Raw genomic sequence first — 16,851 nt, 5'->3', positions numbered from 1 at the left:
TGAAAAGGAAAAAAAAAACCCATAAAAATCTTCATATCCTTAAATGATAAAAATATAATTCATCTTCATACGTAACTCAACTTTTATTTTATTATTGTAATATTCTTGTTTTCATTTTTATTTTCTTAAAGATTTTGATTCCCAAATTCTACATTTCCTTAATTTTTCTAAATCTTATGGACCTGTGGCCTAATACTGCTGACTGCATGCAAGTTTTATATATACAAATATATGTAAAAAAAAAAAAGTAAATTTTATTAAAAAAATTAAAATTTTAAGTTTTTTTTAATAATAAATTTTCATTTTTATAAAAAAATCTGCCTTGAGACTTATATATCTAATTTATACCAAGTATTACTCAATATTAAAATGGCCGAAATTAACATTGATCAGCAATCAATTTCAATCGAATTGTTTAGGAAAAAAAATAAAAGAATTAAAAAAAATAATGTTATATGCAGTTATGAAGTGTATAAATATCGTATAGTCATTTTAAAAAAGAATGAATTTTACTGTTAAAAATTAATTTTCTTTTTATATAAATTGTTTTTAAATGATTTACAGAGCTTCATTTCTCGTAAAAAAAAAAATTAATAATTGGATCTGAGAATGAATTGAGCAGTGGCCTACGGCCCTACAGATTCCTTGAAAGCGCGTGGATAAAAACACTTTTGGTCAATATAAAGACGCGAAGGTGAGAGAAACGGTCCTGCATTCTGTCGAACAATGAATCTATCTCTCTCTCTCTCAAGTTTCAACCTCCGCAATCCCTCCACAACCATCCACCCGTTATTTTCTGGAATCATAAAATTCCCCCTTACTACTCAATTTCTCTTTCCGTTTCACCCTCCTCGGCTCTCTGATCTGTGGTTTCTGGCCACTCCGATCTCCGACAATCCCTAAAACAAAGGAGATAGAAAGAAAATCGTCTGTTCTCATCCTCACCTTGGTGTTTCGGGAAGCTCTGATCATTGAATCTCCGCCGCTTTTCTTACATTGGGTTCGAATATGAAGAACACCAAGCAGAAGAAGCGGAGAAGGAGGCCCCGAGCATCCAATCCGGCCGAGAAAGGCGTTGTGGTGAACGAAGAAGTGGGGGGGAAAGTACCGGAGGCGTTAGTGGAGGCATTTTCTTTGGCTTCTGTAGACGACGCCGTTTCGGCGTTCCGTGAAGCGATTGGCGATCGGGACAAAGCCGCGGAGATATTAGGCGCGATCTCAGCGGGCAGCGCCGAAGACCCCTCGACGTGTTCGACTTCGGGTGCGAGCTCGTCGGGTTCGTCCGTGGGTTTTGTCGAGACTGGCTGTGTTCAGAACGTGGTGAAAGGAAAGGATTTCAGAGGGACTAAGCAGAAGAGAGTGGTTGCGGCGACTGGGACTGTTTCGACGGTGTTGGGAAAAGAGTACGTGAATCCGAGGCCTCCAAGGAGGGACGTCTTGGATGCCTCGACCAGGTTCAAAGGGCTTAGCAATGCTTGCATTGGGATAGAAGAGGCTGAGCAATTTCTGCGTTCGATGCTGGGAGATGAGTGTGAGCTCAGCATGGATGTTGTTAGAGATGTTTTCTGTGAGTACCCGCTACGATTTTTTTGGATTATTTTTTTAGTGTTTTTTAAAGAAAACGTAGCCTTTTGTAGGGGTTGTTCCAAATAACTTGCGAGTTTTGGTGGCACTGAAATCCGTTGTGAATTTTCGATTACTTAGAGATTTAAGATGCAATGAAAGTTGGTAATTGATCACCAACTAATAAAGCCAACTTTGTTTGGATCAAGTTGGTGGTGGTGAAGTTCAAAATAGAATACGAATAATAGAGCTTGGAATGCTCTATGAAAGAGAACAAGGGGGCACTGATATATTGTAGAAAAGGGAACCAACGAGGGGAAAAAGGATGGTGGGATGATTTAGTCGGTAATAAATTGTGGACATAGCAATAAGATGATATAAAGGCGATGTCTTGAAGTTTTAACGGGGTTTCAGATGGCCAGAAAGACATGACATAAACTGGGATATGTTAATGAATTAGATTGCAAATACCGTCTTATGAAAATTGTTTTCTTTTTGTTGTTCTTTGACGAAATCGCATTTTGAGCCTTCGATGCTATCATAGAAAAGGAGTACTTTAGGTTTTATTATCTCAAATCTTTTCCGTTTCAACTTTTAACAGCAGTCATGCACGAACGCATGTCGCATATACTTATGTGCGTGTGCATCTATGCGTATTCAGTAACTATTTATTTATTTTTTGTATAATTTAGACCAATAGTTTTTTATAAGTAAAATAAAAATTTTGTAAAAAAAAAATAAGATAAAATAAAAACCGTACGTTGTGCTATGTGAGTGTTTTGTCAAGTCTTTCTAATTTTTTTTAACGCATTTATTTAATATTTGACATAATCGTTTGGATCATGCTTGTGCAAAAGAGGCATTCTAGTCAGTGATTGTATGGTGTAAATTGTAAGTGATTGGGTACTGTACTATGGAGCTTATTTTTAGTTGTTTATTGCATGATCAGGAATTATTCTTTTTTTTTTTCAGGTCAATGTGGATATGACGTAGAAAAGGTATTTTAAGTATTGTGACTTGGATTTCAATTAATTTTTTTTTTTTTTACATTGATGTTGGAACACTTCTCCTAATTTGATGATAAATAAAGTGAGTAATGGAAACGATTTTCTGTTTATTTGCTTCCTAGGCCTTTGACGCATTGCTCGAATTATCTGCTTCCACCTCTGAGCAGTCCTGGAATGGTAGATACCCTAATGATAGTGTTAACTATAAAGAAGATATAAGATTTCTAATTGAACGCAAAGATGGTGTAAGTAATATTTACCTTATTGCTCGATTTGTGTTGGAGTTCTTGCTTAAAGGCTCCTATTTCAATTTATTTACTATATCATTCAATGTATTTTGTTGGTCGCTTAAAAACAAATCATATGGTCCTTTTAGTTTGAATTTTGAAAGTGTTAAATTTATTGTTAAGTTATGGTTTGAGTTTGTGGGTTATGCCTTTTGGACTGTATTTTGACCATTACTCGTGTTTTCATTTTATCACTGTTATTCAGGATAGATTGAGTTAGGGGCTTGTATTTTTTACGCCGCAAGCAAATCCTCCAGTGTCCCACATGAGAGGCTGAGGATTCCTTTAGCTGTTTTGTTCTCTTGGTCTTCATTAGGATTGCTGGGTTTAATTTATGGAGGTTGGTGTGACATGAATGATTTTTAGTTTATACAACTATTAACAAGGTTATTAGACTTTTTTTCCACTAGGAGAGTTGCTGCTGCTTAAATATTTTTCTGTCATAAAATACCCACTCCCTCTCCCCTCCAAACACCACGCCTTCTTTTTTTTCCTCTCTTGTTCTACTAAAAGGAGATTACTTCCAGGGTTTTGATGGAGTGTGGTCGAATAATTGATTTCTTAAAGATGCTAGGGTCTAATGGGTTAGGTTTTTTATGCTTTCGCAATTGAATGCTGGCTCAGATTCTCTATCCAGTGCTGGGTCAATTTCCGGGGAGAATTTTTATCTGGTGATTTGTGTTTCTTTATTCCTGCAATTAAAGCCACATGATAACCTATCCTGGCATGTGACGGATTAATCACTGATGTTGTAGCATGTTTTATTCATGTTTTCCTTCATAATGTAATTTATTTAAACTTGGGCACCCAATGATGTTGGAAATATTTTGTTTTTGAATTTACCATTTGAATATGTGCTTTATGTTAGTGATCATGTAAATTTTCGTAACAGTTTACAGATAAGGCTTCTGATTGCACTTCCCATTCATCTGAAAGTGAATTCCAGGACAATATATGGTCTATGGGCTATGGTTGTAGGTAATTTATTCTGGTTTTTATTTTCATGGCTTTAGCATTATTGTGGATGTTGTTATTAAATTTCTATTTTTTTTTCCGAGAAGGTTGAAATACAAAAGAAATTTGAGGAGTGTATAACCACATGACATGGCTCGATCAAGTTTTTTCAACCAAAATTTAGTTTGTAAGAAAGCTATATATCATGCATGCACGTATAGGTTGAGAGGCAAGAAGCTGGAAGCTTCAATGCTAACCTTTTGAAACATTAAAAATACATGTTAATCGGGGAAATATGAGTGGTGATTGAATAGATTTCATTAATAGCCCCATGAAAATACTTGTGATGAAGTGTTGGTAAAAGCGCGCTTAAGGCAAAGTGCAAAGGCTGAATAGCTTCACATATCAAAAGTGAAGTGCATTTACAAAAGTGCACTTTAAGTGCCCTTTCGTAAAAATTTTAGGAAAAATTATAAAAATCAGTTCAAGACCAAGAGAATGATGTAATCAACTATATTCTAAAGTCAAGTATTTAGTTGGTATTGAATATCGTTTACGTGGAGTCACATGTTGTCATAAGTAATGTATATGCTTGTAGGGGTCCAAGTTGGCTTTCTAGATGTATTGATATTTGATTGCTTATGTTAGCATAGAAGTCAATACCTACACTGCTTGAACTCTTTTAGTCATGGCCTTTTTTATATATTTTGATGGAACCATGGATTTCGATTTGATCATGGCTATCAAATATCATAGATATGTATATTTAGTAAAGCACAAGAGAATTATATAAAATGTTATGTTTAAATGTTATTTAACTACTTTATTACTTTATTTTTATGGAAAACCTACTAGCTTAGGCTGCTGCTTGTGATATCAAATGCTTTATCTTTGTGAAATGATTACATCTCTGCAAGGCCCTGTCAAATGAAATTGTAACTAGATTTGTTAGTCCTCATGAGTATGGATCAAATTGCAATACCAATTTTCTCTGCATCAAGGATATTTTTATTTGTAACTGAATTCTAACCTTTGCTTGTTTTCTTCATTTTAGGAATTATTCTAAGGTTCTTACCAATCCTGAAGCTGATTCTCCTACTAGAGAAAGAACTACCGAGCCAGATCTTCCTCAAAAGGTGTTGGAATCTTTGTTTAACATCTCCAAGAGTCTTGAACATGAACCAAAGAAAATGAATTGGAGGAATTTGGTAAAGAAAATGCAGTCAGTGGGTCCTGGGTTTAATGTTTGTCCTTCTAGTGTTGCAGAACCTCAGCAATATACTGGAGGTATTAATTATTAGTCTCGTCATTCTTTGTTGCACTTGCTATCTCTGCCCATATTAGTTTTCAGAAATTTCCTACTCGTGTTTTTGTAGCCATCTCACTATTTAGCATCTTTTGCAGAGGTAATGTTGGGAGATATTTGAACATGATTTACTCCTCATCAATTGTACAGTTTTTTTTCTCTTCATTATTTTTAAAATATATATATATATATCTTGGCTAAGGTTTTTGGAATATTTTTTTCTTCTCATGTTATTATCCTTTGGGAACTGTCTGATATCCTGCTACTTTTCTGGAGGAACCCACCCCTCTTTTTAAAAATCAAAATTAAAAATTTACCACTGCAATTGACCCTCCAGAATCAGGAACTTGTAAGTTGTAAGTGGGGGCCCTTGTTTTCAGAAATTGGCCTAGAATCGGTTGCTTGTATAGGTTTTTTTGCTGTATATGTTGAATTATGATTGCAGCAGTAACTTGATCAATTTTCATTTACTAGGTCGTGTCTACATCTTATCTTACCAGCTGAAAGAAAGGTGGGGGGGGGGGGGGGGGGGGGGGGGGGGGGGGGGTGATAGAGCATGGGAGTGTGTTGATTATTGCGGCATAAATGCTTGTTGATGCAAGTGTGTGCTTGATTAATGAATCTTTCCTCTTTTTTTAGGGTGATCAGCTACTTTCTTTGTTCCACAGGGCATTCATGCACACAATGGATGCACAAAGTCACTCATATTCAAAAAGTGCTTCTTTTGTTTTCATATGAATGGAAATGCTTGATAGTTGTTTGGGAGGGTAACTCGCTTCTTTTTAGTCAAAACTTTTAACATCTAATCAGCGAGATGTTCAAAGTCTTTTTTCGAATATATCCGCCTTGTAATGCAAAATAAGGTCTTGCCAACCATGTCAATCTCTTTACTTTTGGGATTTTTCCTGGAATTGCAGCTAAAGGAGAGGAATATCATGTGTTCAGGCAGCCTTCGAAGCAACAATGGGATTCAATGAGATCTTGCTATCAGAAAGTAAGATGTTCTTTTTTACTTCTCTGTGCTTGAGAATACTTGATGACGCCGAATCTAGTTTATTATATACTCAAAATAATCTCATGACGACATTCTTCTGCAGGCTGCGGTGGCATTTTCCAAGGGAGAAAAACAGTATGCAGCTTGCCTTTCTGAGCAGGTTTGTTCTGCTTCAGCAAAGAACATTGTTAATTTTTTGTATCTAATATATCTATGTTGGTGTTTGCTGTTCTGTACCTGCTTATTTTTCTTTGATGTACTCCAAGCCTGCATATGAGTGCTCCTTGTTCCATTTTTTCAAGGCTTCTTTTGTATGAGAGATTATCTGGCACAATTTCAAAAGAGGGGGGAGCCTCTACAGGTTGTCTGCCATGCATAAGATGTGTCAGCCACCAGATGGAGCGGTTAACATTGTATTGTAGCTAGTTACCTGCAACAAAGCGTTGCAAAAAATTTTGGCAAGAATTCAGAGCTCTTTCCTTTTGGCTTTCCTTCTATGATTTATGGTCTCACAGGTTGCTGGGATGTATGTAGGATCCCATTGAAATTAATGGAGGATACTGGAATCAATTATTCTTATTGTTAATAACATTTAGCACCTAACCTATGCCAATCTATCCAAACTGCATTGATTTCTTAACTTTTTAGATTTGGGTCTTCTTAATACTCTCTTGATGCCAATTGATCTAAAGTCTTGATTCTCATATGCTTCTGTAATTTTACTTGTTGGGCGATTCACAAGTCAACTGCTCTTGACCTGACCTGTCCAACAGTTGCTTATCACATTTTTGGTTTGTCACGGGCATAATTTTATATTGTGTTTGGTTGACGAGTTTCCAGAATGAAATATTAACCAGATGTGTTCCATTTGCCTAGGGTAAGGCACATACAAAATTGGCACGGGAGGCAGATGGAAAGGCAAGCCGTGATATATTTAAGGCTAGGTTGGTGAATTGCTTATTGCTCAAAATATCTACATAAAATATTTCTGTCCATATACCTCTACCTTTAGTCTTCTTTATTTAATTAAGCCATTGCTTCTAATCTGCAGAAACAAGGGCATAGAAAATGTGGTAACAATTGATTTACATGGGCAACATGTCAAACAAGCAATGCAGTATGTAAAAGCCCACCTCCTTTTTGGAACATATGTGCCCTGTAAGTGTCTGCTGGTCTTCCAATATTCATTGTTCTATTCTATATTTCACACTAAAAATGCTTAAGACTTTCTTATTTATTTGATCATGTTTGTTGGTCTGCTCCAGCTTTTCAAACCCTCAGGGTTATCACAGGATGTGGGTCACATGGTGTAGGGAAGTCAAAAGTGAAACAATCGGTATGGGTTTCCAAATAGTCCAGCTTCCATGTATTTTCTTCTGTTCCATTCTAGAAACTAGTGGCAACAATGGTTCAAGGGTTTAGATCTTTTGTATGGTTATTGCATACTGGTCTTGTATTAAACTTGAGTTGTAGCAAAACCACTGAATTGGAGAATCGTATGGTTTGAAAATGTATAGTAGACAGCAGCATTGTTCTATTATCAGCGTAACTTTTGGTGTTAATTTTTTATTTTCTTTTATAGGAACTTTTGGTGTTATTGCTAACATGATGTGACCTACTATTTGAATACGATTATACTGCCAAACCCAGAGAGTATAAGCACTCATGCAATCTGGGTTATACATATACACATTGAGAGCTTAAAATAACGACATCTGGCAATGTATAAGTGATCGAAATTTCTTTTTTCATTATTCAGATTAGATTGACTTAAGAATTTATCTTATTTTATCCCCATTGATATTTGGATGAATTAAGCATTCATTGCATTACCCTTGCCATCTTTGTCTTGATGTTTAGTAAAAAATAAATCAATCAATCAATCAATCAATCAAAAATTTTCTTGATGCCTCCCATTTTCCCTATATTATATTTTTGAACGTTTGTTTGCTTGCTTTTTTATTTTTTAATTATACCGGATATGAGGCCAAAGCCCTAAGGTTACCATGTTGGCCTTCTGAGGTGACTGAATGGTCAACTCCTTTGTTAAATCTTTTCCACAACTAGCCCCTTGGACCTTTGCTTCATCTATTGAAAAAGACGAACTTGTTGCATTTGTATTATACTCTCCATGACTATCTAATCGCTGGCTGCATGCAGGTTATCAAACTTATGCAAAAGGAAGGTATAGAATGGAGGGAGGAAAACCAGGGAACGTTGCTAATCAAGCTCGGTGGATCCAGAGAGTTCAGCTTTATGGATTCTGAAAGCGACACCGAGTAAATTTACCCAACTTAGTTCAGAAATATTCACCGCTAGTTTTTACTTTTTCTTGTCTGAGTTGTTGTATAACAATAGAGTCATGCCATGCAGTGTTCTTGTTTAGGCCCCCAGTTATGATATTAATGTGGAAGCCTTTTCATTCTGTAGGTAGCTGAAAGATTAAAGTTAGATAAGTTAATTGATAAAGTGTGGTGCTGTTGCTATCTGTTGTACAAGTAGCATTGACCTAGAAAGTTAATAATGACATGATACATGAGTCTGTTCGCAGTAAGTCTTACATGCTTGCTATTTAATGTCAGTTTCTTCTGGGACTTCCAGCTTCTGTATTATTTCCCTTTTGCAACAATATACTATCTTAAATTCCACATGTTGGGATTTTACCTCTTCTTGTGGTTTAGTTCTCCTCTGTTGATTTTTTGTACTCGTTGAAGTTGGCTCAGTTGCGATGGTAAAAAGCTTTTGGAATTTATACTAATCTTTAGAATATTAATCGACCAATGGAATAAAAATTGAAAGTTGAATAAATATTATTTTTATTTTGTGATTTAAAAAAATTAAATCGTTTAGTATAATTTTTATAGTAGTTTAGTAAAGTTGTAATGATTATATGAAATAATCTCATCTTATCTATCAAACCAAATCAGGCCTAAAAGGATTTGCAGGTAACTCCAAGTCGCTATTTATTTCTGTTCCTTAAATCCCACAACATTACTGGATGCATAAAAACATATATCGACATAAATTTCTTCGGGGGTTGAACTAGGATACCACTTCCTAGGAACAAGAAACAAAAAGCCATCCAACCAGGTCACTCATGTTGAGTTGCACCTTTGTTTAAAAGAGCTTTCAACACCCCCAAATGAAAGAAAAACAAAAGAGGAAATTATTTGGGAAAAGGAAAAGAAAGGTAACATCAAAATTAATATCCATAAACACACAGAACAACTTTATATTTTGTTAAACCGTCTCATACAGGGAACTGAAAGGGTCGAGGTAATTAACTATGAAGTTGCTAGACTTGTAGGTTGGAAATTGAAGAGGATAATCATAGAGGAAGTTCGCCGCTGTCCGCAATAACGACTTTGCTCTTGGGCGTCCCATTCTGCCTTCCTTCGGCTTCAACCTTGTAAACTACGTCCATTCCAGATAGCACTTTCCCAAATACAACATGCCTACCATCCAACCTGCAAATTGATCTGAAAATTAATACAAAATAGACAATATCGATTCGATTGATAATTCCATACATACACACAGTTCGGTCGAGTCCCGGTTACTCTCTCTATAAGAAGAGGGGCGGAGTTGTGCGGATCAAATAGAAGGTTTATCTAGGGTGCTGTATGTGTAAATTGGTAATGCTACTTATCTCATTCATGTCCAACATACTACTATGAACCCGAAACAGCTTTTACCCAAAATACATGGTAAAAAACAAAAAAAGGAGAATTTTGTCAACACTGTCAGTATAAACAACAGAAGACACATGTGAAGAACTTTTTTTTTTATAAGTAACAAGACATGTGAAGAACATGTGAGGATTATTTGTTTTCTTTCTCCTTTAAATTCTCAGTGTAAAACAATTACCAGCTAGTTGTCACAGTTGTTATGAAGAATTGTGAACCGTTTGTGTCAGGACCAGCATTTGCCATTGACAGAAGCCCTGTTAGGAAAAAAAAAATCCAGACCATAAATTACTACCATGATTACTTCAATCAAGGGGGAGGTGGGGACAAGGGGGAGGAAGAAGGATGCTAGTCCTACCTGGTCCAGTATGCTTCAGCTTGAAGTTCTCATCATTAAACTTCTCTCCATAGATTGATTCTCCACCCCTTCCATCGCCAAGTGTAAAATCACCTCCCTGGAGCATGAAGCTTGGAATAATCCGGTGGAATGTGCTACCCTTGTAATGGAGAGGTTTTCCACTCCTCCCAGTGCCTTTCTCACCTGAAATGATTTTTTTTTTTTTTTTTTTATCGGTAATCAAGAAATTTTATTCATAAGAATAGGCAAAGTCCAAGTACACTGGGAGTATATATGAGAAGTACCTAACTAGAGTTCTCCCCCGAAATGATTGAAAGAAGTGGTACGAATAAAACTGACTTCTAAGAACATTTCCTGAACCCTAACTACTTCCCTCATAAATCCTCGTTTCCTTTTCCATTTAGGGGAGGCAATGGGGAGTTAATATTTTTATATGGAAATGTCCCAAATAGTTTACTGTTTTCTCATTGGCTTACAGATCTTTTGACAAAATGAGCCTGATTTCTAATTGGCTTCCTGTTACTATTCCCTATTTACATTTTTACTTTGATATTACTATACTTTTACCGATTAAAAAAATAGTTTACATTCTTCAACCGCACACACTCAGTTGAAAATGAACTTGAAGATAGTGTTCTACCTAGTTTAAATATACAGGCGATGATGAACCCAAAAAAAAAAATACCAAATAATATATTCAAGTAGATGCAGAATGTGCAAGAGTTAGTAATTTGATCTGCACATGCTCCATTAAAAATAACAAACAAACAAACAGGGAAAGAGCTGATGTCACTGGTTCACCTGTGCACAACGCTCGAAAGTTTTCTGCAAATAAAAGCAAAAGTTGTAAGTGAATAATCTTTAGCATGATCTAATTCTGAAAAGAATGTACTACACCCACTCCATTGGTTTTCAAACATATATAGAAAATCATACCTACGGTTTTAGGAACCGTCTTTCCATATAGACCCATCACAATTCGACCTGAAATATTGCAGATCACAAATAAAAGGGTATCAATACCATGACCAATGTGATTTGTTGACTGCGAATTTTTATTATCATGGTGAAGGGTAAAAGCCCTTGACACTCATGGCTCTGTAGCGTAATTAAGTAAAAACAGTGACGTGGCCTCAGCAAAATAACAGATTATCAAAGTAATGATGTAAGATTTCCCATATTTAGTTCAACCACAAATCAATCTAAAAACAATACCACATTTAAAATTCCAACATACACGAATCCATCTGATAAAATCCTAGAGGATTAGATCCTTTTTCAATTTATGATTAGGTGTTTCTCTCAAATTCGTAGTGTATGATTGGCTATGTGCCTATGCCTTTTGTTTTATCAATAAATTTTTCGATTATCAAAAAAATCCTAGGAGAATTTAAATCATCACGGACACGCAGTTATACAATGCATCTCGCCCTACTCATTCTACATAAAAAGCATTGATGGTTTTTATTTTAATTTCATAAAAAAAAAAAAAAAAAAAAAAAAAAGCATTGATGAAATTCTTTGAGAAAGTATCTTATTTGGTACAAAGAGCATACCGGCTGGCTTTCCATCAATCTCAACATCAAAGAAAACTTTGTGAGTCACTTCCTTCAATTCTTCCTTCGACTTCTTTGCCTGAAACATTAATCATTAATGAAATTCATAAAACAATACGCGTACATTCATATTATTAGATCGATATCGATCGTAAATGTCAACAAGAATAGGTTCGTTTCATAGATCGAGGCTTTATAATGAAGAGCACAGAGAAAAAGATGGTGGAGAATTCTCCTCGCGTTGTAAGAGAAACCCTAAATCTTATCAGATCAGAAGGGAAACTTAGAGAAGTGAGGAACAATGGGTACTTTTCTTCGGTTTGATTTAACTTACCTGGATGAGAGCTAGGGTTCCGAAGAAGACGAAAGTCCAGAGGAGAAACGACGTCGTCCTTGCCATCTCTTAGCTTCCACTGCAAAACTTCACTCCCAGTTTCGCCGGCTAAATGGAGAAATCAATAAAGCATCGTTGGAGTGGAATTGGTGTGTAGAAGTTATTTATATAGAATGTGACTACCCAATCCCTGTTTTACACGTAAACCTTTTTGTATTTTGGCTTGACGCCATTGGCTGGAGGACAATTCACCCAAGACTCGTGAGTCAACTACGAAAAATGAAAGTGCCACGTAAGCAGATGGATAAAACTTAAGTATTATTTTACTCGGTTTCCGTCAGTCTACATACATCCTATGCTCATAGGATTTTTTATGTAAATTCATATAATTATATTTTAAAATAATTTAAAATTATAATAATATTATTTTTAAAATAATAATTTTTTTCTTTTATCTTCATTCATCAATGAGACTGTACATATAGTCTTTCACTCACGACTGTAAATAGAATTTTTCATTTCTAAATTGATGGTTAAATTATAAAACTATTTCTATTATAAAATAAATTATGTAAATACTATTTTCTTTTGTACTTTTTTAAATTGTAAAATTATTTACAAATTATTTTATTCTTTACATAATTCTCATCTTATCTTACTTTTCAAATGAATGGAAAGAAAATGGAAACAAAAATGAAAGTAAGCATATTAATAAAACTTTAAAAGTTCTATCCCTATCATTTTTCTTGATTTGTTCATGGGCTTCTTCTATCTAAATTATCAAATTATAATCTATCAATTTGGATAAATATCCTTAATAAAGGGTAATGCTATAAATAAATAAATATATATATATATATATATATATATATATATTGGAATTGCACACTCCATTTTTTTTAAAAAAGGTAAGGGTCATTTTTAAAAAAATAATTTGTTCATGTGGATTCCAGATTTATCTATTTTTTTAAAAAAAGAGTATGCGAGAACTGTATATTGTAGGATTGCAAATATCATTTATCTTCTATGAATAATAATAAAATGATTTGTAAATAGTAACGAAATAGTTTGAATTAAGATATCATGTTTGATTTTGGAAAAGAAGAAAGAAAAATGATAGAGATGGAAATTTTTAGAAAATGCTTGGGTCCTCCAAAAGTGCTCCTAGTGTATTTTTTTTTTTAATTTTTTAAAAAGTTATCATTAGGGAATTTATGTGTGTTTTTTATTAAAAAAAATAAAATATACTATCTCCTTTGTTTTCACAAATTCTCTCAACTCATTTCATCTAATCATTACAATTTTTTCAAATTCTCATATAAAATAAAATAAACAATTAAATTTTTTGAAATCTCAAAATAAAAATAATATTAAAAATATATATTCTCACAATATTTTATTCAACTTTTAACTTCATCTCATCTCATCTCATCTCATCTCATATGCGAAAACAAACGAGGCTTAAGAGTCACTTTTGAGAACATATTTAAGTTTTGAAAAACTCTACTCAGTTTCATACCACACACCTGTTAAAAAAAAAAAAAAGAGAAGAAGTAAGAATTCTTTTATTCGGTAAGTATGCTGTGTGAAAAACGCTGGAGGCAGTCGGTTGGTGCAAGCGTGGGGCAAACGGCACGGACGTGGAAAGAATAAAACGATGTCGTTTTAGTTTTTTTCCAGTTTGCCCCCATTTCCCTAGCTCTCCCTCCTCCTCTCTGTGTTTCAAAGCAATTCTGAAGACCCCTCTATATGTTTCGACTCCTCTCTGTGTTTCTCTCCCCAATTGCCCCTTCCAACCTTCCTCTTTGTGTTTCGAAGACTCTTTCTGTGTTTCTCTCCCACGAAGCCCCTTCCTTCCTTTCTCTCTGTGTTTCGAAGACCTTCTGTGTTTCTCTCTCGAGTTCTTACATTTTCAAAATGCAATTTCTCTCCCTCGATCCCCTTCCATTTCCCTTCATCCCTAGTTCTCACCTCCCTCGAAGATGACCCAGTAGACCTCCCTCCCTCCTAACCCTAACCTAATCCATTTCGCTTCATCCCGAAACCTTAACCCTAACCCTAACCAGCCCCCGTTCCCTCATCTCGAAACCCTAACCCTAACCCAGCTCTTTCCCATCATCTCGAAACCCTAATCCTAGAAGAAGGTGATCAAGGAACAAGGAAAACACTTGCCCCTGTCCGGTCCAGGTAGAAGGCAAGTACATATCCTTTTGTATTCCTTTTGTATTATGCATTATTTTCTCAGTCTGTTATTTGCTTTTGTTTTACTTTTCAACTCTTTTGATTTGGAGTTTTTTATAGGTGATCATGGTTGGACTAATGAATGGGTTGTGCCTATGGTATACGTGCATTATATTCCTTTTGAATGCTTGGATCATGCTTGGACTAGTGAATGGGTTGTGCATGTGATCATGCTTGGACTAGTGAATGTGTCGTGCATTTTTAAGTTGAAAGACTACTTAGTTGTTGCTAAAAAGCTTCCACAACTCCACAAATCTTTGTTTTCCCTTCTTTTTTGTGTTTGTTTTAATGTTTTTGACAGTAACAAAAATTTGGGTGTATGATTCTTATGAAGCATCTTCCGTAATGAAGGAGTAGTATGGTTATTCATAGAAAGAGGAATTACTAGGCCTCACATAATCTGTATGACCAAATAAGTTATGAGAGATGAGACCAAAATGGTAGCTTAATAATTGTGTATTTATTATTCTTCAACCTTAAAACATGCTCTTGTTTAATAAGTGAATTTGCAACTTAATGTACTTACATCTAACATTTTTTTATATATGTGTGCAAATATCAGTGATTACCATATTGTAAGTATTTTAAGTGGGCAGATAGTAATCAATAAATAGAGCTACAAGAAAGAAAAAATGAAGGAAGGAAGAAGAGCTCGAGAAGAGACTCAACGATGTCGAAAATAGGGAGACTGAGCTCCGTAAGATAGTAGATGACATCAAGAAGAGAGAGATGGTGCTATCTAGTAGAAATGAGGAAGTTCGGAAAAAGGAGTTGGTGCTTCTTGAGAGAGAAGATGTCCTAAGGCATTCTAAGTGTTACAAGTTATTTAGAGAACTGATTTGTAGTTTAGTCTGAATGGGTAGTAGTTTATGTTACATCTTAGACATATTTATATAATTAAAATGTTTGTAGAACCAACTTCCATGAGAACTAATCAAACTAACAAGAATTTCCAACCCAGTTTTGCGGTTTGATCTTTAATGGTGACAAAAGGAGAATACACTATGAGAAGACCATTGGGTCCTCACAATGGTTGCACATGTTATTTTACTTGACTACCAATATAGATTAATGTCACTTATGGGAACTAGGAAAAAGTCAAAAACTTTTGGATCTCTTCTCAAAGATGACCGTATTGGAGCGATTTGAAGGGCACGTAAATGAACCTATTATACTCCTAGCAATGCATAATCATCCTACTCAAACCACTTCCTCAATACTCCTGCATAATTGCATCACTAGGAATATAAAATAATTGGAAGTACTATCACTTTCCAAGCTTTCTGAATATAAAATAATTACAAAATCTTTCTTCTTCCAAAAATAATTGGAAATACTATCACTTTCCAAGCTTTCTTCTTATAAAATAATTACAAAACTTATTACTTGCAAGATTTATTCCCACAAAATAATTACAAAAACTATAACCACCAAACTTTCTTCGTATAAAAATAATTACAAAACTTATCACTTGCCAAGTTTTCTTCCAAAAATAATAGCAAAAACCGGGCGTTGCCAAGCTTTCTTCTTCCAAGCATTCAACAAAAATAAGCACTATTAAGCAACACAAGCCCTGGCAATACTCATGCATCTTGCTAAATTAAGAACATTTAATGAGAAATCATATCTAATAGACAATTTTCATACACATACTTTTCATGCACATACCATAAAATTGAACTATAAGTTATAAAGTTTCAACAAATATTTGTAAAAATTAAAATTCAACCATATCATTGCACCGATTGTGATCCATCCAACCCAAGTTGCATCTGTAGATAATAAATATCAAATATTCCTATTAATATGACATCAATATGACTATTAAAATATCATGTAGTTTAGAAATATTACACAAAAAATTTCCCTTTTTTCATTTTCGGGAATTACATGAAATACACAAATATTTCATCTAAAATGCAACAAGAAATTACAATGATTTACAGAAAAATATCATCCCACATTTTTAGAAATTACATCAAATACCAAAAAATCTCTTGGATCAACCATTAAACTCAAATTGACCAATCATGATGGGGACGAAATCATTGTTTGATTGATAAATAGATCTATTTTTTGTACCTGCACTTGTCCAGGATTAGTGATATCTACTTCTGATGGCCCAAATAAATTCTTGTGCATGTCCATGGCTTGTATATCCCCTTCATCTCGCTAATAATAAACTAACAAGTAAAAATACTCTTTCTTCTAAGTTTACATTATAAATTTAACACACATTCACCTGTTTATTTTTAATTCTCCCAATGTTAAACCATGCACTTGTTTAAGTTTCCCTCTGACTTGTGCTTTTTCTGTTTGGCTTTAACCTTCCGCATGTCTGTCTCCATCCTAGATGCTTTCTTCAGATGTGAGGGTCTTCCTTTCCATCTGACAACAAGTGGACTTTTGACTTATTGTGAACTACAATGTCATAAAACCAGCATTCGATAGACTCTGATAACAAGTGGACTCTTGACTTATTGTGGGCAAAGAACTGTTAAATAAGACATCATATAATTATAGAAATTAAGTAGTTATAAAGAACTATTTAAGATTAAATAGACT

The 16,851-nt window shown here is 34.6% G+C and overlaps 2 protein-coding genes across 3 annotated transcripts; one reads left to right on the top strand and one right to left on the bottom strand.

Annotated features, from left to right (window-relative positions):
• The first annotated feature begins 691 nt into the window (after positions 1–691).
• Positions 692–8,658, top strand: LOC121240530 (SMR domain-containing protein At5g58720-like). Its single transcript, XM_041137984.1, has 11 exons — positions 692–1,567; positions 2,536–2,561; positions 2,693–2,815; positions 3,750–3,835; positions 4,866–5,098; positions 6,035–6,111; positions 6,215–6,271; positions 6,988–7,055; positions 7,163–7,269; positions 7,377–7,447; positions 8,272–8,658. The coding sequence occupies exons 1-11, from the start codon at positions 1,009–1,011 to the stop codon at positions 8,392–8,394; spliced, it is 1,530 nt and encodes a 509-aa protein (XP_040993918.1). The 5' UTR covers positions 692–1,008; the 3' UTR covers positions 8,395–8,658.
• Positions 8,659–9,315: 657 nt separating this feature from the next.
• Positions 9,316–12,221, bottom strand: LOC121240528 (peptidyl-prolyl cis-trans isomerase CYP20-1). Of its 2 annotated transcripts, none has more exons than XM_041137982.1 (7): positions 12,046–12,221; positions 11,712–11,790; positions 11,092–11,139; positions 10,957–10,980; positions 10,156–10,338; positions 9,979–10,054; positions 9,316–9,578 (listed from the first exon to the last, which is right to left on the bottom strand). In XM_041137982.1, the coding sequence occupies exons 1-7, from the start codon at positions 12,109–12,111 to the stop codon at positions 9,440–9,442; spliced, it is 615 nt and encodes a 204-aa protein (XP_040993916.1). In that variant the 5' UTR covers positions 12,112–12,221; the 3' UTR covers positions 9,316–9,439. The 2 variants fall into 2 exon arrangements, with proteins under 2 accessions (XP_040993916.1, XP_040993917.1); XM_041137983.1 differs by having other exon boundaries at positions 9,316–9,566.
• Between the last annotated feature and the right edge of the window lie 4,630 nt (positions 12,222–16,851).

This window comes from Juglans microcarpa x Juglans regia, chromosome 7S (genome assembly GCF_004785595.1).
Source record: "Juglans microcarpa x Juglans regia isolate MS1-56 chromosome 7S, Jm3101_v1.0, whole genome shotgun sequence".
Classification (NCBI taxonomy): Eukaryota; Viridiplantae; Streptophyta; class Magnoliopsida; order Fagales; family Juglandaceae; genus Juglans; species Juglans microcarpa x Juglans regia.
The sequence above is the reverse complement of the archived record's forward strand: the minus strand, read 5'-3'. Positions and strand labels throughout refer to the sequence as shown.

Coding starts and splice junctions, on each gene's coding strand:
- LOC121240530 (XM_041137984.1), top strand. CDS start 1,009: ATGAAGAACACCAAGCAGAAGAAGCGGAGAAGGAGGCCCCGAGCATCC. Junction 3,836..4,865: donor TCTATGGGCTATGGTTGTAG/GTAATTTATTCT, acceptor TCTTCATTTTAG/GAATTATTCTAAGGTTCTTA. Junction 7,270..7,376: donor TTTTGGAACATATGTGCCCT/GTAAGTGTCTGC, acceptor GGTCTGCTCCAG/CTTTTCAAACCCTCAGGGTT.
- LOC121240528 (XM_041137982.1), bottom strand. CDS start 12,111: ATGGCAAGGACGACGTCGTTTCTCCTCTGGACTTTCGTCTTCTTCGGA. Junction 11,791..12,045: donor GAACCCTAGCTCTCATCCAG/GTAAGTTAAATC, acceptor TTAATGTTTCAG/GCAAAGAAGTCGAAGGAAGA. Junction 11,140..11,711: donor GATTGATGGAAAGCCAGCCG/GTATGCTCTTTG, acceptor GCAATATTTCAG/GTCGAATTGTGATGGGTCTA.